Source organism: Oryzias latipes, chromosome 3 (assembly GCF_002234675.1).
Source record: "Oryzias latipes chromosome 3, ASM223467v1".
In the NCBI taxonomy this organism is placed as follows: Eukaryota; Metazoa; Chordata; class Actinopteri; order Beloniformes; family Adrianichthyidae; genus Oryzias; species Oryzias latipes.
This window is the reverse complement of record NC_019861.2, coordinates 14,461,071-14,483,370: the sequence shown is the minus strand read 5'-3', so window position 1 is coordinate 14,483,370 and position 22,300 is coordinate 14,461,071. Positions and strand designations below refer to the sequence as shown.

General features: G+C 41.3%; 1 protein-coding gene across 2 annotated transcripts; it reads left to right on the top strand.

The window, feature by feature from the left end:
- The first annotated feature begins 902 nt into the window (after positions 1-902).
- On the top strand, positions 903-21,235 carry LOC101159085 (fibronectin). Of its 2 annotated transcripts, XM_020712847.2 has the most exons (46): positions 903-1,160; positions 1,258-1,383; positions 1,496-1,633; positions 2,122-2,253; positions 2,643-2,780; positions 2,860-3,006; positions 3,101-3,277; positions 3,405-3,587; positions 3,734-3,910; positions 5,495-5,650; positions 5,767-5,895; positions 5,998-6,141; positions 7,279-7,400; positions 8,041-8,209; positions 8,296-8,472; positions 8,783-8,911; positions 9,005-9,094; positions 9,181-9,375; positions 10,795-11,073; positions 11,169-11,432; positions 11,525-11,619; positions 11,811-11,979; positions 12,104-12,190; positions 12,316-12,507; positions 13,833-14,111; positions 14,691-14,882; positions 15,020-15,109; positions 15,418-15,684; positions 15,786-15,902; positions 15,987-16,148; positions 16,245-16,400; positions 16,508-16,624; positions 16,933-17,202; positions 17,283-17,470; positions 17,547-17,634; positions 17,714-17,893; positions 17,969-18,058; positions 18,208-18,396; positions 18,516-18,605; positions 18,931-19,313; positions 19,385-19,523; positions 19,807-19,968; positions 20,050-20,175; positions 20,273-20,379; positions 20,465-20,557; positions 20,666-21,235. In XM_020712847.2, the coding sequence occupies exons 1-46, from the start codon at positions 1,022-1,024 to the stop codon at positions 20,732-20,734; spliced, it is 7,308 nt and encodes a 2,435-aa protein (XP_020568506.1). In that variant the 5' UTR covers positions 903-1,021; the 3' UTR covers positions 20,735-21,235. The 2 variants fall into 2 exon arrangements, with proteins under 2 accessions (XP_020568506.1, XP_011489070.1); XM_011490768.3 differs by lacking the exon at positions 13,833-14,111.
- Positions 21,236-22,300: the final 1,065 nt, after the last annotated feature.

Below are 22,300 nucleotides of genomic sequence, written 5' to 3'. Positions count from 1 at the left end.
CCTTCTCCTGATTCATAACGATTTGAATTAATAAATGCAGTTTTCCTTCATGAGAAAAATGCTACAACAATCAAACACCAAAAACATCATTTTTCATCAGAGTGGGTCTTTGTCTGCACATTTTGTTGGTACAAGTGCAGAGATGTGGATTTAAAGATATACTGAAGTGAGATGCCTCAATGATTTAATGCATTTTTTAAAATTTAGGATGAAGAAAAATACACTTAACCAATGTCAATATAAAGAACATGAATATAAACACTGCTTCAGTGCCTTTAAGGCAATACTTTTTTGGCTGTATCTATTAAATAGTTATTATTTTCTTTTTCTTAACATTTGCGTTTAACACATCCTTAAAAATGCAAATCCACACCCTAATTCCTCTATAACTTTAGTTTAAGTGTGTGTGTATATGTGTATTTGTTGCCTGGGATTTACTCATACTCAAAATGAACTTAGTATTGATAAAAGGGGGTAGTTTTATGCTCAGAATTGGTCATAATATTTTTGGAGTTAATGAAGGTTGGAGATGTTTCAATTTGATGAATGTGAAGGGAATGAGCTGGAAGGGACAACTTTTAGTTGCTGTAAAATGTAAATATAATAATTCTGACTTTATAACAGATTTAATGGATTTTTATCCGATTTTAAACAGTCACATAAAGTGTTTTCAGTTGAATTTTTACCCCCCCGCCCAAAAAAAATTGAAAAAAACTATCCAAAGACAAATGTCTTGTAATAAGAGATCCCTTTTTTCTTTATTTTTTGTGATAGTCCACACTTAAACTGATGATACATCTTCTGACCGTTTTTTCCTCTTGACATGGAGTGGGTGGTTGAAATCCCTCCCCTTTCCATGAACTAAGTGTGCGTATAAAGGCAGCCCTCTCCCCTCTGCAGGGTCTGGTTGAAGTGCTGCAAGGAGCAGCCACACAGCTGAGAACAGGGAGGGACTGAGCCAAACCTCTGCAAACTTTCATTCCTTCAGATCTGATTTTTCTTTTCTTTGTTCGTCTCCAAAATGACCGGTGGCTCACTGACAGGGTTGCTGGTTGCCTTGTGTATCAGCAGCGCAGCGCACGGCGCACCAAACAAAAGCAAAAGACAAAGTCAGTATCAGGTGGATCTTGACCTCCGCGACCCCGAGGCCGTCTCACCAGGTTAGTTTCTTTATGCATTAAGGAGAAAAAGTCAATTTTACTTGTTTTACAATGTCTGCGCAAACTAGTCCTGACGGTGTTGCGCGTTTTTACGCAGTCGTCTGTCAGGACAGCGGCCGCTCATACAGACCCTACCAGCGGTGGGAGAAGTCGTATCTCGGCAGCACATTGGTCTGCTCCTGCAGCGAAGCTGGACGCGTGGACTGCACGACCAAGCCTGAAGGTCAGAAAGACGCAGAAACACCAGGACCAGAAGCGGCTGCTGTTCAGTGTGCGCATGCACGATTCTCTGCAGCAGCTCGGTGGATAACTAACTGTGTTGTTTCTTTTCTCAGTGGAAGAAACTTGTCATGATAAATACAACGGGGAAACATACAGGATTGGTGAAACATATGAGAGACCAAGAGACGGGATGATATGGGACTGCACCTGCATCGGTTCCGGTAGAGGGAAGATCAGCTGCACCATCGCAAGTGAGTGACACCAGTTTAAAAGTCATGGGACAAAGTTTGTTTTTACTCAACGCTCTATTGGATTTTTAAGGTTGGATGTGCAACTCTGGTCTAAAGGTGAAGTTTTAAAAAGAAAAATTCTTTGAGCTCTGACTCGGGACTCAAATTTTAACAAAAAAATAACATCAAATGTTTTTTTTTTGTGGCTTTGGGATAAATGTTTATTAATTATTATTAGAGTTACTGACACTTTTCTGTGTGAAGTTTATTCTCCCCGTGCATGCATGAGTTTTCTCCGGGCACTCCGGCTGTGTGTCCTTTGACCTGTCCGGGGTGTACCCGCCTACACCCAACAGTACACGGGACAGGTTCTGGCATCCTTGTGACCCCAAAAGGGATATAGTGGGTTACAAAAATGGATGGGTTGATGGAGTTACTGACCAAATTAAGCACTAAAACTGGAGTTTAGAGCATCAATCAATCAAACTTGGCCATTGTCTCATCTGCAGATCGATGCCATGAAGGCGGGAGGTCATACAAAATTGGGGACACCTGGCAGAGGCCTCATGACACAGCTGATTACATGCTAGAGTGTGTGTGTCTTGGAAATGGCAAAGGAGAGTGGACCTGTAAACCTGTGGGTGAGTGTCAAGCTTTTCCAAATTCCAGGTCGCCGTCTAAAGGTTTTGCATCCATCTCAACTGAGATTTCATAATAATGTTTGAAACAGCCGAAATCTTCATGCATTAAATTATGAGTCTATGCTTGGTTTATCTTAAAAATGACAAATGTGCTCCGACAGGTTGTAGTGCAAGAGTGAATATAACAGAAATGTTCACAAGGCGTTATTTCTGCCAAATTGCTGTCTGTTAAATAACTTGAATAACCTTTTCTGCCTGATGTGTAATGTTTGCATTTTCAAATTATTTTGGAAGAAACGACATGATTTTTTTTAGCTTTGCCTCACCTCAACATACCACATTTCTGTGAGATGGCAAATCTTAAAAACACATCTCTGTTTTCTGTGCAGCTCAGCATTGCTATGACAACAGTGCATCATCATCATATGCTGTTGGGGAGACTTGGGAGAAGCAGTACCAAGGCTGGATGATGCTGGACTGCACCTGTCTGGGAGAGGGACACGGAAAAATACAGTGCACCTCCAGAAGTAAGCGCAGAATGAGTTCACCAACACACGCTGTTAGTTCAGATGCACCAGCTGACCACCACGCTCTTCCCCAACACAGACCGCTGCAATGACAACACCGTCAAGAAGTCTTTCCGCATCGGCGAGACCTGGATGAAGACCGACTTGAGTGGACATCGTGTGGAGTGTCTTTGCTTAGGAAATGGCCGTGGAGAGTGGAAATGTGACCGGGAGAGTGGAGCCCACAGTAAGTATTTGCTGAAAACCTTTAATAAAACTCAACATTTGGGGATTTACAAGCACTGTATTGACGCATTCCAACCTGGTTTGGTGGGATACAGGCGAGGGGACTGTGGTATACGCCCCTGAGCGATCCAGGTTTCAATCCAACAGAGAGGGAACATGCCGCACAGATTCTGGGAACTCCTACCACGAAGGACAGCGCTGGATCCGGACTCAGGGCAGCAAACAGATGCTGTGCACCTGTCTGGGCAGTGGAGCCAGCTGTCAGGAGTTGGGTAAGAGAAGTGGGGTCATTTTATTGTTTATGAGCCTCTTTTGGATTCTAAGTGTATTCCTTAACATAGGAAATAAAAAATGTGAGCAGCTCTGGTAAACACTTTTTTCTCTTGTCTGTCTGGATAGAAGCCAGGAATCAGGTGTATGGCGGTAACTCTAATGGGCAGCCATGTGCGTTTCCCTTTGTCTTCATGGGAAAAACGTACTACTCGTGCACTTCCGAAGGGCGCACAGACGGGCAGCTCTGGTGCTCCACCACCTCAAACTATGAGAGAGACCAGCAGTACTCTTTCTGTACAGAAAAAAATGGTGAGAATGTCAAAAAAACAGAACTTTTATAAAGGTTTTGTTGTTGTGTTTTGTTGCTGCTACCAGTTTTATTGATACAGTACAGATTAAACAACATTTTAATTTAATTCGGAGGATTTAACTGTCTTGTCTGCCTTTGATCCTAGCTATTGTGGCAACGCTGGGTGGAAACTCCAACGGGGCTCTCTGCCACTTCCCCTTCCTCTACAGTGGCCTCAACTACACGGATTGCACCTCAGATGGGCGGCGTGACGGCATGAGGTGGTGTGGTACCACCCATTACTATGACAGTGATCAGCTCTTTGGGTTTTGCCCCATGGCCGGTGAGTATGTGCTACTTCGTTAGTTCCTCACTGTTCAGAGTTTCATTCAGTTAAATGTGAAACTAACACAACAAACCAATGCTTACATTTGGGCAGTTTATAGATGACGCCTTTGTGTTGCTCTCATCATTCACACACTGGAGGATTATCACCAGAGTTAGGTTGACATTTCAGACAAATAGTGCATTTGTTGGTACAAGCACCAAATTTGGCATGGGATGTACAGTAGGATTGCCTCTTTCAGAAAAGCTTGTTAGCCACAAGAAAAAATCCCATACACTCAATTATTACAAAAATATTCAATGTCTGCTTGTCTCAGTCTCAACATTATGGGCTGTTCATGCAGAAAATTCAGCATTTACACTTGGGGAGTCCCTACAAAATACTATAACATGTATTTAACATACATAATATATATTTTAAAATCTTGAATTTTTTTGTGGCTGACATGCTTTCCTGAAAGAGGGAATCCTAAGGTACATCCATGGCAAATTTGGTGCTTGTACCAAAAATTGCATGATTATTTTAATAACCGGCTCCACAACCGGCTCAACAGAGGTTGGCTGCAAGTCCCGAAAGCTGGACTGAAAACTCCTTACATGGATCGCAGTGTGGATCAAAGGAGAAGGTTTCATGGGAGAACTGAAAGGAAAATAGTTGAGGCTCAGACCGCTACTCTGTAGGGACTAAAAGAAAGCTCTATGTTTGAATACTGCTAACTACTACTAATATACTAATTTACTTGCAAAGATTTTAAACCTTTTATCAGCCTTTTAAGTTGTTTGAACTTCTCTTTGCTCTACACCTTTCCAAGCTTTTCCCAGAATCGGCACAGTCGTGGTTTTTTTGTGTCATTTAGAGCTTGGATTTATACATAAGGAAACTATTATTAAAATTATTATTGCACTAATCCCTTGACAATAGAAAAACTTGACTTAAGACAAAAAAACCTCAATTTTCACTATGTTTTTTAAGGTTTTAAGGATGTTATTTTAAAGTAAAAAAAAAGGTTGTCAAGTTAAACTGGCATTTTTTAGAAATAGAAAAGTTGATCTCTGTTCTATAATAATAAGCACTAGCTTTAGATTTTATGAGAATTTATTAAGATTGACCAGCTTGTACTAAGATCAAATTCTCATTTTGTTCACATTTGGTTCTAAAATGAGTCATTTTCACTTATTACACTCGTTTTTTGTCACTATGATAAAGAGGAACTACAATAAGGTATATAAAACAAAAAAAAACAAAAAAACATTTGCCTAGAACTAGCAAAAATATTTATTATTGGGCTGTATACATTCAATTTGAAGATATTCTATCTAACCAATAACTTTTTTAGCTCATTTTTCGCTTTATGAATTTTTGTGTCCAGATTTTGATATCTTATTATAAGATTTCTTGTTAAGTAAAAATGTCTTGCAGCAAGGACTGATCACTTCACGACTTTCTAGTCATTCTCTTCTTAAAATTAAGTGTTATTTTTCCATTTTAAGGCTACCTCTTTTTTGCAGGGATTTGTCTACAAACAGAAGCTGCAGGTCAAAAGAGCAAGTTTCAGTCTTTATATTGTGTTTTTCTAACCAGCACACGAGGAAGTGTGTACCACTAATGATGGAGTGATGCACCGAGTAGGGGACAAGTGGGACAAACGACATGAAGTCCTGGGTCACCTGATGGAGTGCACATGCCTGGGCAACGGACGCGGGGAGTGGAACTGTGTTGCTTACTCACAGCTGCGAGGTCAGAAAGTTGTTTTTTTACTCAGAAAGAAATGTATGAAATAAAAATGATAATAAACAAAAACGCTGGATGGAAAATTGGAAACCAAAAGACCGATATTCCCTTTCTGAATCTAGATCAGTGCATTGTTGATGGAGCGACTTATGAAGTCAACCAGGAATTTTCCAAGCGCCATGCGGAGGGCCACATGATGAACTGCACCTGCTTTGGACAGGGGCGCGGCTGGTGGAAGTGTGATGCCATTGGTGCGTTTCTGGCTCAGTCATCAGAGATTTAAACACAAAGAATTAAAACTGATTCCACATTTCTCCTGCCCTCCTATGTCTTTCTCGTGTTTTGTACATCAGATCAGTGTCAGGAGCCGCAGAACAGGGTTTTCTATCAGATTGGAGAGCAATGGGACAAGGTCATCCATGGCGTTCAGTACCGCTGTCATTGCTATGGAAATGGGATTGGAGAAATGAGCTGTGAACCTCAGCAGACTTATCCAGGTAAAAGAAAAGCATTCATGCCAGTATCTTCTTTGTAAAATAAATGCATTTTCCCTGGGATGCTTCTTTTTTTTTTTTTTTTAAACATTTTTTAGTTTACCTTTTAAATGAAAAGCTGTGATGTGAAGAAATGCAGCTCTGCAAGCATGTAAAAACAAAACTTTAGTTCAGTTTGGAGCAGGGGTGTCAAACTCCAGGCCTTGAGGGTTGGCCTCCTTCTGGTTTTCCAGAAATCCTGCCTTATCTGGTGCTGATTAACTGGTTTAGGTGTGTTTAGCCAATAAGGAGCTTCAATGGTAGGTTGGTTGGAAAACTTGTTGGACATCAGCCCCCGAGGCCTTGATTCTGACACCCCTGGATTAGATTGAAAATGAGGATTTCTGCTGCCAAAGTTCACATTCAGAGTAGTTTAAAGACACTCACTGCAGTCTTTCAACTCTTCCACAGCATCTCAGTGCTTCTTTTGAAACCCCAACCTTTTATCCAACGGTGCTAAAAAATCCAGGCTCATTTGCCATGTTTTTGCTGGAAAACTGTTTTATTGTTTGTTTGTTGACTTTGATGTCGGACAAATGGAAAAGCGTCAAGTCATCAAATCTTCCCCCATCAGATGTAGTTGGAGAGATTTTTTCACCCCCGTTTGGCATTCTGAGACATTTTGCTGAGCTGCCACAGAGAGAATCAAAGGCCGTGACTTCCTGCTGCTGTTTGGATAAAGGTTGCCTAATTTGGCCCTTTGTACTTTAACGCTGGGTGGGTCCTGGCGGGAGGAAGTCACAGTTGAAACATTTACCTTAGACTCAACAGAGGTCACGGCTTAGAGGTGTGTGAAACCGTTAGGGTTCTTGAAAGAACAGAGGCTGGAAAATCTGTGATGAAAATGGACCTTTAGTGTTATACCGCACTGTAAGATTTCTGTGGGCGTTTAGCTGGTTTAACACCGTCTGGAGGTTTGCTTACTCCTCAAAAAAAATGATGAATCCTTTGGATGTAGCTCGTCAAAAATTTGCCAACTTTCACCTACGCTCGCCGCAGGTAACACTGTCTTATTGTGGGAGTTTTGCTCCTTCTCACAACTAACCCCACCTCTGCTCTCCTCCTCTGCTTTCCTGACGCCCGTCTTCTTGAACCCCGCAGGCGGCCGCAGACCTGTGCAGGTCTTTATCACAGAGGCAGGAAAACAGCCAGACTCCACCCCCATCCAGTGGAACCCTCCATCTTCTGCCCACATCACACACTACATCCTCAAGTGGAGAATCGTGAGTCCATGAACCAAGACTTGCCTTACGCAATCCTTTAATTGTGAAATGTTTTTTTGGAGTGACGTGTGAGATGTGGAGCCTTTGCTCATGTTTTCTGAACTTTAATAATGAACAAAGTGATTAAAGGCACATGAACTCTCTGTTACAGCCTGCATAAATAAACAGTCTCAGTCGCACCGCTTCCAAGATAAATTTCCCTCCTCTGCGATTTTTTGTTTTCTCCAAATGTCTTCACTTTGATGTGATAAAAAGGTTAAGATCTGCATCAAAATGAGTTGAAGTCTCCTGATTTCCTCCTAAGAAGTTTTTGTTTTATGTTTCCCACAGTGAATTTATTCCGAGTGCTTATTTGGCCACCCTACACCGAGTCTTGGGGCTTTAAAGCAGTCTGAATACTCATAAAACAGGATGAGGCAGTAAATGGGTGTGAGCCAGTCTCATTCCAAACTCGATTTAATTAAGGCTCCTATAAAAACTTTGTTTTATCAAAAACGCAATTATAATTTACTGAAGATTTACACTTGACATGAAGAATGTAAACTGGGATAGCTCTGTTATCTTTAGAAAAAAATACTCATTATCTTGTGCAGCTGCAGCTTTTCTAGTTTTTTTGTTTTTTTTTTTGTTCTCACATTAGAAAAATAGAGGTACCCCCTGGAGAGAGGTCAACATCCCCAGCCACATCAACTCCTACACCATCAGCGGGTTGCGTCCTAACGTGATCTACGAGGGTCAGCTGATCAGCATTCTGCGCTTCGGAGGCCGCGAGATCACACGCTTTGACTTCACAACCAATCACGGCTCCTGTGAGTAAAACAAAGATACGCTCTTTGAACGCCGCGGCTCTCCGGGAACCTCTGAAAGAACGCTGGTGTCCATCTCATCTCCTCAGTGGAGACCTCAGAGGGGGAGACGGCTGCCCCCCCTCCGTTGGTGGACACTTCGGAGTCAGTGACGGAAATCACCTCCAACAGCTTCGTTGTGTCCTGGTCCTCAGCTTCTGCCACCATCTCTGGCTTCAGAGTGGAGTATGAGCTCAGTGAGGAGGGAGCAAAGACCAAAGTCTTGGGTGAGAGACTTTAACCGTCACTCAAGCTTTACTATGTCGTTTCTAGAAAGGTATTCCTCTGTGCTGATTCTCTTGTTTATATGTAATCACAAATGTCAAACCTACATTTAACCACTGATGCAACTCTTTCTTATATCATCTAAATGTTTTAGCTCACCTATTTAGTACCTATTTATACTCAGCATTTCTTATTACAGCCTCTGTTTGTCAGAAATGTTTGATAGATTAACCGGCCATCAAACTCTGACCGTTGCATGGATGTTTCAATATTAGATGCACATGTTAAGTAACCTTTGGTGTGCCACTCCAGATCTTCCTCGCACCACTACCTCTGTCACCATCGATCAACTTCTGCCCGGACGCAGATACAACGTCAGTGTCTATGAGCTGCCGGAGCAGGGAGAGCCCAACCTCATTTTAACCACCTCACAGATCACAGGTGGAGCAGCAATCTCATGGTTTTAAATCCAGATGAGTGGAAACTTTGACGATCTAAACCCATTTTTTTGTTCTCTGAATGGTGCTCCACCAGCTCCAGACACACCAACTCTCCCTGCTGTTGATGAGGTTGGGGAAGCTTCTATCAGAGTCAGCTGGACCAGACCGCAGGCTCCTATTACAGGTAGACAAAAAACCTTAAAGTTGACATGTCAAGTGTTTTTGTTTTTTTGCTTCTGTTTGAATGCGGCTGCATGCTTGTGCCTGCAGGTTACAGAGTTGTGTACACTCCCTCTGAGGAGGGCAGCAGCACTGAGCTGACCCTCCCAAACTCTGAAAACTCTGTGACCCTGGTGGACCTTCATCCTGGACTACTGTACAACATCACCATCTATGCTGTGGAGGACCAGCTGGAGAGCGAGCCGGTTTTTGTGCAGGTCACCACGGCTGGTTCTCCCAGACAAGGTAAAAACACAGCACCAGAGCTGATCAGAAGTTTGTCTTTAATTTGCTCATTCCAGGCAGATTTTGAGTTTGATCAATGGTTTAATATAATAAATAGAATAGAAAATAATCTTTAATATCATTATTATTAATAATCATTAAAAACGATTTAGCCATCTTTCTCTCAGAGAATCATTGAACTAAGAAGAAAAAACAAACATCAGTAATAAACATTTAGTTCAGTGAGTTCCACACATCCATAAAAATCACACTAGATAGTAAATATACGCCATAGTCCCTACCTAAAAGCATATGTCTTTATGGTGAGATTTCACACATTTCCCTGGATGTAAACATAAGCTGTTCCACATTCAGCTGGTGTGTTTAATGTTTGGAAATTAATTCTAAATTAAAATCCAACAAAACAAAAAGCCAACATATCTTGGGCCTTATGATTTACTCACAACTACAGCTTTTTTAAGTGTGCATTTTGGTTCACAGCATAAAGATTATATGATAAGTAATTTTTTTGGTTACTTTGAGTCAACATAAGAATCTTTGTTACTTTTGTTAAATCTACACTTGAACTGGATTATGACATTTATGCAAAAATATAAAATGAGATAACTTCGTAGGGGTGAGATTATATGAAATTGCTACTTTCTACTCCTTTTAAGCAATACATGAAATTGAACTTTACTGTAGTTCATAATCACTATAATTAATTAATCTAATGTGACAAATGTTTGGATTGAATGCATTTCTGCAAAAATCACTATACATGATTATGAGTTATTACACTGCTAAGAAGATGGCATCATTTTCCTACACCTTTTCTTTTTTTTTCTTAGCTTTTTAATCAATGTAATACTTTATTTCTGAAACAACTTCAATATATTTGTGTGAATTATTTTTGTATTGTCTACTATCAATTCTTACAATAAACACATAAATTAAATTAAGATAAAAATGAACAAGAAAATATGCTTCATTTATACTTTATCATACTGCAGTCTCACTTTTTAGGGAGTGAAATTTTCCTTTTTTTGTTAAAATAATAGAATATCCAGTTTTTAAAACAATTTTTAAAAAAGTTATATTAACGGACAGAATAAAATGACGTCCTGAAATGGTTGAATATACAGATTAATGTCTAAAATTTTCTTTAAGCTTTCCAAAACCAAGGATTTGTCTTCTTATTTCTGCAAGTGTCCAAAAGTATTATTATCATTTTTGAGTTTGTGAAGAAAGAGCTTTCCTGTCACTGAATACGTAGCAAAAACGTTAAAAAAAATAAGCTTTGAGTCTTGAGAAAATAAAATGCATTTAAAAATGAATTTTCATTTACAAGAATGCAAAATGCTTCAATCCCCATTGATTTATTTGTAACTTAATTTCAACACAAAGCTTGACTCTTTCTAAAAAGATTCCTGTTTACAGAGGAGGTTCCAGCTCCATCAAACCTGCAGTTCTATGAGGTCTCAGATGTGAAGATCATCATCACCTGGACTGGTCCCCCCAGAGATGTGACGGGATATAGAGTGACCTACACCCCAATGGACCGGGACGGCAACGAGCTCCGACCACTGCAGCTGCCAATCTCTCCCAACGCCTATGCTGAGCTCAGCCACCTGCAGCCCGGCACGCTCTACCGCTTCTACATCTATGCCATCAGCAGCGGCACGGAGAGCAAGCCGTTAGTAGGAGAAAAGTCCACTAGTGAGTGCCATCATGAATATTCCCAAACAGAACTGGAATCATTTTTAAAAATCCCATTTTAAATGTTTTTTTCTTCATTTTTTCCCTCTGTGCAGGACCTGATGCACCCACAAACGTGCGTTTCACTGACGTTGGCCCAGACAGTGCGCTGGTCATCTGGGAGGCTCCCCGCGCCGTCGTCACCGGCTTCCGCCTCTTCCTGAGCATCGAGGGCTCCAACTCCATAGAGAAGAGGATCCCCGGCAGAACCACTCAATACCCTTTGAAAAACCTACGACCAGACACCCAGTACACAGCCACCCTGCACTCCGAGCTGGACAATGAGCTCAGTGAAGGAGTCACCAACTATTTCACCACAGGTCCGTTTATAAGAGACAGGAAATGTACCAAAGTAGAGAAAAAAACCCTGTATCCTTTTTCACTTTTTTAAAACCTGTGCTGTCCCTTTCAGCTCCCCAGTTGGGAAATGCTCCTCCTTTCAGCACTGATGTCACTGACACCTCCATCATTATCACCTGGATACCTCTTCGTAGGTTCAGCTACAAGGTAGAGAGAGACCAATCTCTGATCTTCATATCTTCATCAAAAATAAGTAAACAGAAATATTTCTCTTTTGTTTTCCTAATAAGTCTCAGATGCTAATTTAAGTGTTTACAGTAGATATTAGGCCCCGCCCCTTGTTTTAAGAGTGTTTTATTGTCTTATAATCTTTTCCCATTTTTGCCTCCTCTTTTTAGCTGTCTATTCTACCCAGCCAGGACGGCGAGTCTCCCAAAGAGGAGACCTCTGATTCTGGGCGTATATCCATTGTTGATTTGATTCCTGGAAACACATACTCCTACAGCGTCCAGCCCATTTTCAATGGCCGCAATCGTGGAAACCCCATCACCCGCAATGTCGTTACATGTGCGTATTTTATGCTAAAGAAGAAGTGACGACAAAGACTCATCAAATGTTATCTGTTTGCTGATTACACTGCTTTAACCATTGAGCCAATTTGAGCATCAACCTTTATCTTTCCTATGTGCAGCTTTGTCCCCTCCCACTGATCTCAGAGTGGTTCCTAACCCAAACACCGGGGATCTCACAGCCTACTGGACAGCCTCCAAAACACCAGGTAAATATTGACTCTTCAGCCTACAACTGGATCATGTTCCGTCCATACTTTGTGCTTTGAACTGACTTTTTTCTTCTACATATCAATTTGATATTGATTCATTTTTACCCCCCAACCATCTGCAGGAATCACAGCGTACAGAGTGACAAGCACACCAACGAATGACCAGAGAGGAAACTCTTTGGACGAGTTGGTCCCAGTAGGTCAGACCTACTGTCAACTAGAGAACCTTAATCTTGGTGTGGAGTACAACATCAGTGTGTTCAGTACCAAAGGAGAGGTGGAAAGTGTGCCAGTGTCCACTATTGTCACACCAGGTATGAGTCTCCAAGAAGGCATCTGTTGGTCTTAAACATGCAAGAAAAATTAAATGTCAAAGCCATTTTGGCTTTTTAGGGGTGGCGTTTAAAAAAAATGGATTGGAAGATGTTAAAATCAATTCTTGGAGAGTCAGTTTAATTAGTTGTGCTTGACATGTTCTATTTATTTTGTATTCTGGAGAACAGACAAAATTTTCTGCACACATTATGCAGTTACTACGGCTGCTTTCATTGGTGGTATTAAAAAATAAAACTAATCTGAAAGAACTGGACTAGTAATGCTAGTTTTGGGGCATCGATTTCACATAAAAAACATTTTCCAACTTGTCCTTCATAACTTTGCTTTTCTTACAGTCCCTCAAACTTTCGCCTTTTAGTTGGCTATCAAATTCATTTGCATTAACAAAGGCCCCGGGATTCACTTGAATGTGTCAGATTTTAAATACCTGCCAATTGAAACGTACTTTTCAGAAACTCAGAAATTATAGTTTTAGCCATCGCAATGTTTGCTTTTAGATTTAGTCTGTGGAAATGTAACAAGTTTAAAAGCGGGCTTTATTGTACTTTTAATTATCCTGGATCTCTGCAAGCTCTTGGAAAAAAAGATAATTCTGCTTAACAAATAGAAACGTAACATTTTTGCTGCATTCATGGTCTACACACAATAAAAATCACATATGCTTCACCTGGGGCTTCACAGCGGTTGGTGGCTAGCACTGTCACCTCACAGTAAATAGTAAATCCCTCTCTGTGTGGAGTTTGGGAGTACAGTTAGTCCCGGCTTCCACCCGCAGTCTAAAAACAGGTTTTATAGGTTGATTGGGGACTTTAATTTGTCTCTTGGAAGTGACCATTTCTGTCTGTGTGTGGTCCTGCAATGGACTGTCAATGGTGTTCCCCTCCTTTTTATTTTACCCTTAATTAGCTGGGATTGGCTCCGGCAACCTCATGACCCTGCACTAAACAGGAATTTTATGCAAACAGGATGCAGATTTGGAACAAACATGACTGACATGTGCTATAAGCCTCTATAACATTACCAAGATTTAAAAACATAGATGAAGTCGCTGTAGAGCTTTTCATCATGTTTCATTAACAACAAAAAAAACATTTTCTCCTCTGTCGCCTGCATGAAGATTATGGTAATTACTTTTTAATTTAATTTTCCTTTAAGCATGACCCAAAATAGCATGATGTATTTTTCTGTAATTGTGTAGCTTGGCTGCTGTTGGTTTCTGTTCTTTGCAGAAAGGACTTGAATGCTTATTGTTTATGTTTTCTCTAAATTTGCCTGCGCTTTATCACTGGCCTAACCCTTTCAGAAATTCCCAAACCGAGTCACATTGACTTTGTCAACATAACTGACACCACCATTGGCCTGCGCTGGACCCCTCTGAACTCCAACACCATAACCGCTTACCGGATAACGGTGGTAACAACAGGCGAGAGCTTGCCAATATTCCAAGATTTGGTGGAGGTGTCTGCTGGTTATTACACCATTCATGGTTTGGAGCCTGGCGTGGACTATGACATCAGTATCACCACGGTTACAGAGACGGGGGAAAGCAAGGCGGCCACATACACAAAGCAGACGCATGCGGGTGATTTTCTCCTGTAGTCCATTATGAGAGGGCTTTGGTTATGCATGAATTCATTTCCATGAAATGTCAGATCTCTTTAATGAAAGTAAAATATTCTGTTTTAGGTTTTTACTTCTTTTTTCATGCTAACTTCAGTTAGATGTTATGTTAAAGATTTACATATTTCTGAGCTCTATTACAGATGAATAGAAACTTCATTGATTATTCAAGTTTTTGAAATCATTATGTTACTTCCTGAAGGTTACGCTTTTTTGCATAAATTGATACTGCAGCATGTCTCTTTCTGTTTACAAAGTTATTAAAATAAGGGGGGAAACAAGCTTTGGTTTTCAAATTTTGGTAAAATATGAAAGTGGAATCCTAATTAGTTTAGACACCTCACAGTTAGGTCTGTCATCAGGCTTAACAATAAAAAATAACAACTGATTTAGGATCTGCAAAACAAAATGCAGATTCATTTGTTTTGCTTATACTTAAATAAACACAAGTTTTTAATGTTTGCATTAACACAATTAAAAAAAGTGCTTTCTTAAAGTCTTTAAAACTAAAAGAGAAATCCCTCCCCACTTATCCTTGCAGCCATGGCGCCTCCCCTTTACCTGCAGTTTGGAAGTGTGGGCCCTGACTACATCAGAATTACATGGACAATCCCCAATATTGCCTCTCCGAGCGACATCTCTCGATTTGTTATCCGTTACCACCCCACAGCTACAGACGATGACATCAAGGAGGTCAATGTTGGGGGAGCCACCAGCACATACCTGCTGAACAGTAAGGGCTCCTGTACTCTTAGGGTCCTCAGGGATTCAAAAGATCAAAACTTTTGAGTTCAATAAATCCTACAGTGTCCTTGGTACTGATTTGTGTGAGTCCGCTCTCTAACTGCACATCTTCCTTCTTTTATAAAGACCTGCAACCAAACACAGAGTACCACATCAGTGTTGTGTGTGTCTACGGTGAACGAGAAAGTGCGCCAATAACAGGAATTCAGAGAACGAGTGAGTATGTCTGATTTCAACTTTGGGTGGACAAATGTGGATTCAAAGTTATTGTTTTATTTTTACTTTATTTGGTCAATTTTAGAAAATTGCTACAATTTACAATCATCTGTCAAAAAAAGAAACATACGTAGAATGTTTTTAACCATCGCATAAAATGATGATAATCATTCAAATTAAATCGTGGTGCTAATTATTTGTGTTTATTTATGTCATAAACCACATATTTATGCCAGCTCACCAATAACATCCAAGTGTTTTAGTCATAGTTCTGAAATGAGGCTAAAATTGATATTGTATGCTTTTAGCTCTTGATTCTCCAACCGGCCTTGACTTCTCTGACATCCGGACCAACTCCTTCACCGTCCACTGGCTGCCTCCGATTGCTTCCATCACCGGCTACAGAATCCATCACCAGAAGACGAGCGGTGGAAGAGCCAAGGATGTGAGGGTTCCCCCTACCAGGACCCATTTCACTTTGACTGGTCTGGAACCTGATACGGAGTACATGATCTATGTGTATGCTGTCAGTCACAGTCAGGAAAGTCAGCCCCTGACTGGCACTCAGGCCACCAGTAAGTTTTCGTTTCTTAATGACATTAAATGAAAAAGCAAACCTGTGTGATTTTTAAACCAAATGTGTTCTTTTTCTCCACTTTCCACATCAAACACTCAGCCTCTGATGCACTTACTGACCTGGAGGTCACATCCTCCACCCACAACAGTATCACCATTCGATGGGAAGCCCCATCTGCCTCAGTGAATAGCTACAGGATCACTTATGGAGGGACAAGTCTGTACCTGGGATTATTTTCCAGCTTCTTTTCTTTTACAAAAGACCGAGTTTTATAAGTGATCCCTCTTTGTTCTCCTGTAGGTGGAGAATCTCCTGTGGAGAGAATGATCCCAGGGACCCAGACCACCTACACCCTCACTGACCTGGAGCCTGGTACTGACTACACTATCTCAGTCTATGCTATTTCAACAAGAGGAGACACCCCCGCCTCCAATACCCATGCTACTATAACTCACCGAACTGGTACACTTCCTGTAATAATTACCTAAAAAAATGAAATTGGTTACATGTTTTTATACATTTGAAATTCAAAATTAATCTTTTGGTCCTGGATTATAGATACTCTGCCCCCGAGTAGTATGAAAGTCATGGATGTGAGTGACAACGCCATCAAAGTGAGCTGGAGTCCGGCTCAAGGACCAATCCAAGGCTACAGAGTCACAAGTATACCCAAAAATGGTTTGGGACCCTCCTACTCTGAATTGGTGTCTCCAGGTAGTTATTGAAAGACCACCTGTAAACAAATGCATGAAGATAAAGTTTTTTGTCTTTTCTTTACCATTTAAAACCAAATCTCATCAGTTCTTGCTCTTCTGATGCAGATCAGACTGAGATGACAATCACAGGCCTGATGCCTACTGTCGAGTATGTTGTCAGTGTTTATGCTCTGGGAAATAACGGACAGCCATCAACCCCCATGGTGGAGAATGCCATCACCGGTTGGTTTGATTCAATTGTTGAAACCAAGAGGAGAAGCTTAAACATATACAGTATATTTACAGACCCTTTCCAAAAATTAGAATATTATGGAAAAGGGTGTTCATTTCCATTATTCCATTAAAAAAATATTGTTTAACTGATTCAAAGAATGTATTTGTTTATTTTTACATAGATTTGAGTTCTAGCTCATAAAACTTTCTAAAACAGGATTTGGGAAAAAGTCTGTATTTATAGGAAGAACTTTATGTATATCATACATGGCAGTTTTTGTTTAGGCTTAAAGAAAAATGTGCTTTGTTCCTTTTAGCAATGGATGGTCCCAAGGAGCTGACCTTTTCTAACATCGACTCCACTTCCATGCGCATCACCTGGGACAGCCCGGACGGCAGCGTCACATCATACAGGGTCTTGTACTCCAGCTCAGAGGAGGGGGAGAGAGAGCTGCGACCCGCCCCCAGAGGCAGTCAGAACAGTGCAGTACTGAGAGGTCTCCGGCCCGGCACCGAATACACCGTTAAAGTCATCGCCCTGAATGGCCAAACACCAAGCACGCCATTAGTGGGAACCCAAGCCACAGGTAGACCGGAACGATGAACAAAAACACTTTATGAAGTGTTTTTTTTTATTACAGCTTTGAATTGTGTTTTTCTACTTCAGTCATCAATGCACCAACCAACATGGTCATCTCCGATGTTGGACTGTCCTCGTTCACCGTGTCATGGCAGGCTCCAAACGCTCGCCTGACAGGCTACCGGGTGGTTATCACACCCAAGAACATCAACAGCCCAAGCAAAGAAATGAGCCTTTCACCAGACACCACCAGTGTTGTGGTTCCTCGACTGACGGTAAGCTCAGCTCCTCGTGTCTAAATTCATATCACTTCCATGAGACAATGATGTGCCTTATGTATGCCGTCTGCAGGCAGCAACAGAATACCAGATACAAGTCTATGCACTAAAGAACTCCGTCACCAGCCGACCTCTGGAGGGACTTGTAACCACACTAGAAGGTAACAAGCTTCCTTATTAACTGACCAATTTCCATTTTTTTGATTCAACTTATCTTTTGCTGTTTTTTATTCTATGCAGACTTGAGTCCTCCATGGCGCGTGCAACAGTATGATGTCAGGGATACTTCTTTTAAATTACAGTGGCGTAACAAGGCAAGAACTCTCACCGGTATCCTTATTGAAATCACACCCACCTCTGGATCACTGCCCAGCATTACAAAAACCATCCCAGGAGATGCAACCTCCTACACTGTCACAGGTGCGCCCCGCTCTCATGTTTGTCCTGTTCTCTAACGTAGGATCAGTCTCACTCAAAGATCGGTTTCTGCCTCAGGTCTTCAGCCAGGAACCACGTACTCGGTTAACTTGTACAGTCTGAACGGCAACACCAGGAGCGCTCCAGTATTTTTAAGGATTGAAACAGGTATGAAGCAAATCTGTAAAATGGTGATCACAGCACCGTGAAAAAAAAAGTATTGGTTTACGTAAATCTGCTTTTTTCCAACAATATAAACATGATGCAGGAACTCATAAAATGTCATGAAGAATACAAACTGATGTTTTTTTTCACAGCCGGACCTGTGGTTCAACCTCCCACCAACCTCAGATTTGCATCTGTGACCCCCACCTCGATCTCGTTCACCTGGCAGCCACCTGCCTCACACGTCTCAGGATACTACGTCACCTACGAGGAGCTGGGACGTTCCCCTCAGCAGCTCATACCCCAGCCGCACTCAGGCCAAACCTACGCCACCATAACGGGTATCAACGCCACCCGCTCCATTTTTGCTTTGATTGTTCAAAATTCACAATGATTAAACCGGATCCGTCGTTGACATCAGCTGCAGCTTCACTTACTGTATATCTTCTGTTCTCCTTAGGCCTGAAACCAAACACTAAGTACATTATCAGAATCATCGCCATCCAAAACACACAGAGGAGCAAGCCCCTGGAAGGCGAAATCAGGACTAGTGAGTTTTCTCCAAAATCTATATTTTATTAGGACATTCCTTGAAACAGAAAGATGAGAACGATATTGTTCAATGTTAGATTTAGGTGGCTGCTTTTAATGGCTCTGAAGCAAAGATGTGTTGTGAAAATCCTTCAGAGCTTGGCTTGTTTTTTGGATTGCTTTCTAATGCAAAATATCAACAGGTGTTCAGAAAATCTGTGACATTAATATTGCCCTGTAAATGCTGCATATTTGACGCCCCCTGCTGGCCATTAATTTGCAGAGTAGCTCAGCTTTAATTTCATCTAACCTGCTTGCTTATTAACCGTATCTTTCCCGCACAGAGCCGGAGATCTCGCTTCTGCCTCAGCCCCACCACCCTAGTGGTGTCAGCCCGCTGGATGTGCCCGAAACTGACTTTGGCGGTCAGGGCCAGCATGTGGAGTACATAGAGTACAACAATAGGGAAGACAGCAGTGGAAACCCACAGTCGCCCTACGGGCAAGTTCGTGAGCCTCTGGTCTATGTCTCCCACCCTGATGCAGAAGGTCGCAGGGTGCCTTTCCTAAAACTGAACGTTCCCATTGGATCCATCCCCTTTAACGAGTCAAGAGTGCCGCTTGAAGCTCAAACTCAGACCAGGATCTCATGGAAGCCCTACAGGCAGAGCAGTGCCTACCTGGTGTCCTGCTATCCTCTCACAAGCATCAATGAGAAGATGTTCGAGGTAACAGAAGATGATTCCCATTCATGCTGTGTTCTGTTTTGGATGGATTCATAAACTGTGTTCCTACGCAGATCCGCCTGCCAGAAACAGCCACCACCGCTAACCTGATCGGACTCACACCTGGGGCAAACTACAACGTGATTGTGGAGGCACTGCTGGGGGCACTCAAGCACAAAATTCTGGAGCAAGTTGTGACTCCCGGAAACACCAGTAAGCAACACCTGATTTGAGCTCAGAGCAAAGCAGAACCTGCTCCATAATAGTCACAGATCTACACCAGGACTGTACCCAGGGTGTGACCTTCTGTTGGACTGCATGATTATTTTAAGTGATGAAACTGATTCTCAACAAAAACTGTCACTGACACATCATTATTGTGCGTTTTTCATTTGACTGCAGCCCAAACTGCATGGTGAGAAATCCCTCAGGTCACTGAGAAGCGTTTCTAATGCAGGGAAACACTTTAACGCCCCTCTTGTTCTACTTCTCTCAGTCCAGAATGGCGTTCCTTCCACCAGTGACTCCTGCTACGACACCTTTACCTCCACCTACTACAATGTCGGTGCAGAGTGGGAGAGGATGTCCGAGACTGGCTTCAAGCTGTGGTGCAAGTGCTTGGGCATGGGCAGTGGCCACTTCCGATGTGACTCATCTAGTAAGTGCCATAAAACAAACATGATCACTCACACTTGTGATCTTTCTATTCATGCTTAATGTTGTGATCTTCTGCAAACAGAATGGTGCCATGACAACGGAGTCAACTATCAAATCGGAGAGCAGTGGGACCGTCAGGCAGAGAACGGCCACTTGATGAGCTGCACTTGTCTGGGAAACGGCAAGGGAGAGTTCAAGTGTGAACCGCGTAAGGCCTCCTTTAATAACCAGAAAAATGTTATGTGACTGCCTCGCCATGTTTAGGAGCCACATGTGACTTTTAATGTGTAATCCAATCCAAACAGATAAATCAGTGTGTTACGACGATGGCAAAACCTACCAGGTGGGCAACCAGTGGCAGAAGGAGTACCTGGGTGCGATCTGCACCTGCACCTGCTTTGGAGGACAACAGGTGTGATATTTTTTTTAATTTGATGCTGCGAGAATATTTAGCCGGGAAACTTTATTTCAACCTTGTGTGACATTTGTCTCATTAGGGGTGGAGATGTGAGAACTGTCGCAGACCAGGCGGTGAGGTTGATGCCATTCCTCTGCAGCCAGTTAGACATGGAGACAACACCCTGCTTAAAGTGAGTGGGCCGCTATTGATTCTGATAATTATTCTTAAGGTCACATCCCAGCTCATTTAAGTTCATTCTCTGAGAAAGCTTAACGTCTAAAATCTCACTGATTTTCAGAAAATCCACTGCCCCATTGAGTGCCTCCGACCTGACCTGCTGGCAGACGCACAAGCTCCTCCAAACTAAGAAACGAAGCGCCACCAGTCCGGCATCCGCTCTCCTCTCACCGTCTAGTTACTGCACTGCATCACTTTGTAGACGCCCGTTCAACTGATCACAGTTCTTATATGCACCTCTGCCTGCTGTCGGATCAATCCCGGTCGTTTCTGAAAGCCGGTCTCTTCACTGTGACTCTCAGCACCACAGTTTTCACATGTTTCTCTCTCAAATGGGGTTTACTCTTTTTTTAACCAAGAATGAAAGCACAGCACCAAAGAATGTTGCTGTTTCATCCCTACTGTCCATAGAAACTTTTGCTTTTCTTTGTTGAAACTCTTCTTTCATTCCTGAATGGATGCACTACTTGTGATTGAAATTCTGATCTCTTTTTACTAATTTATCTCATTAATTCCAGCTTGTGAATGTGAACTGTTCTATTTTTGTACTTTGTTGGTGCCAAACTGTTTTCCTGACAAGAAAAAAAAAAGTCCCTTGTTTCAATAAAGCTGGAGACATCCTGAAATTGAATCTGTGTCTTATTTTGTAGGAGCTGCTTGAGTTCTACATTGTATTTGTTACTTTTCAGAATCAAAGCATTTCTTTAATTTATTGTTAAATGTTTACTTTTACTTTTTTTTAGTTTTAACCTGCGTAAAAATTGACAATCGTGCCAAATGACATTGTTCTATAAAACTGAGGTCAGAGCTTTGTAAAAGTCACTGCATCTTCACCCTTTAGAGCACTTTATAACTCGATTTAAATGCTTTAGTTTCTGATTCACACTATAGCATCATCTGATGAACCAACAAGTCATTTTTATTTCATGTTGTCAAATGAGGTTTATATTTAAAAAAAAAAAAACTTTTTAGGGTCTGCATTTCCTCTCCTTCATGTTTTTATTTATTTTTTGTCATGCTAAAGGTTTTTTCTTGAGCTTCTGCTATCTCTCGAGCTGAAACAAAGTCCAGGGAGAATATTCTGTACTAAAAACGGACAGATTTTTGAGCACCACGTTCCACTGAAAATCAACTGGTCACTGACAACCAGAATTTATATATAGCCAACTTTTTTTTCTTTCGTATTTTTGAACAAATTAAGTGATCTGACGGGCACGTTATGGTTCGAAAAATACACCAAGGGTCACCTAATTAGTTCTGATTGTATTTTTGTTAGAATTATACATTTTTGGCTGAGATACCCCTTAAGCAGTAAAATAAACTTATTTTATTTTAAAATCACTGCAGACATTCACTACAGTGAAATGATCCTGTGATACACGGTGTCTTATTTTAAAAGTAAGTCAAGTGACCCTGTCAAAACTTGTAAACTATTTTATATTTTTAAATAGGGGAATTTTCCCTTTTTTATTGCTTTATTTATGAAAAAATTAATAGATAATTTATATAAATAACAGTAACAATAACAAGAAAAATGATCGTCTTTTCAGTCTTAGGGGTTGTGCAAGACTTTTTAAATCCTACTGAGTTGTTTTCAGTGAGAAAACAAATGAGTCTTAAGTGTTAAAGGTTGCAGACCCAATGAAAAGGTTTCAATTTTTAATTAATCTGTATAAGAACCAAACCATATACTTAA

What these genes read in the sequence shown, in the direction of transcription:
- LOC101159085 (XM_020712847.2), top strand. Translation starts at nt 1,022, where the DNA reads ATGACCGGTGGCTCACTGACAGGGTTGCTGGTTGCCTTGTGTATCAGC. An exon ending in CAGCACATACCTGCTGAACA is followed by an intron (nt 14,883 to 15,019) that starts GTAAGGGCTCCT and finishes TCTTTTATAAAG; the next exon opens with ACCTGCAACCAAACACAGAG. An exon ending in GATCACTTATGGAGGGACAA is followed by an intron (nt 15,903 to 15,986) that starts GTCTGTACCTGG and finishes GTTCTCCTGTAG; the next exon opens with GTGGAGAATCTCCTGTGGAG.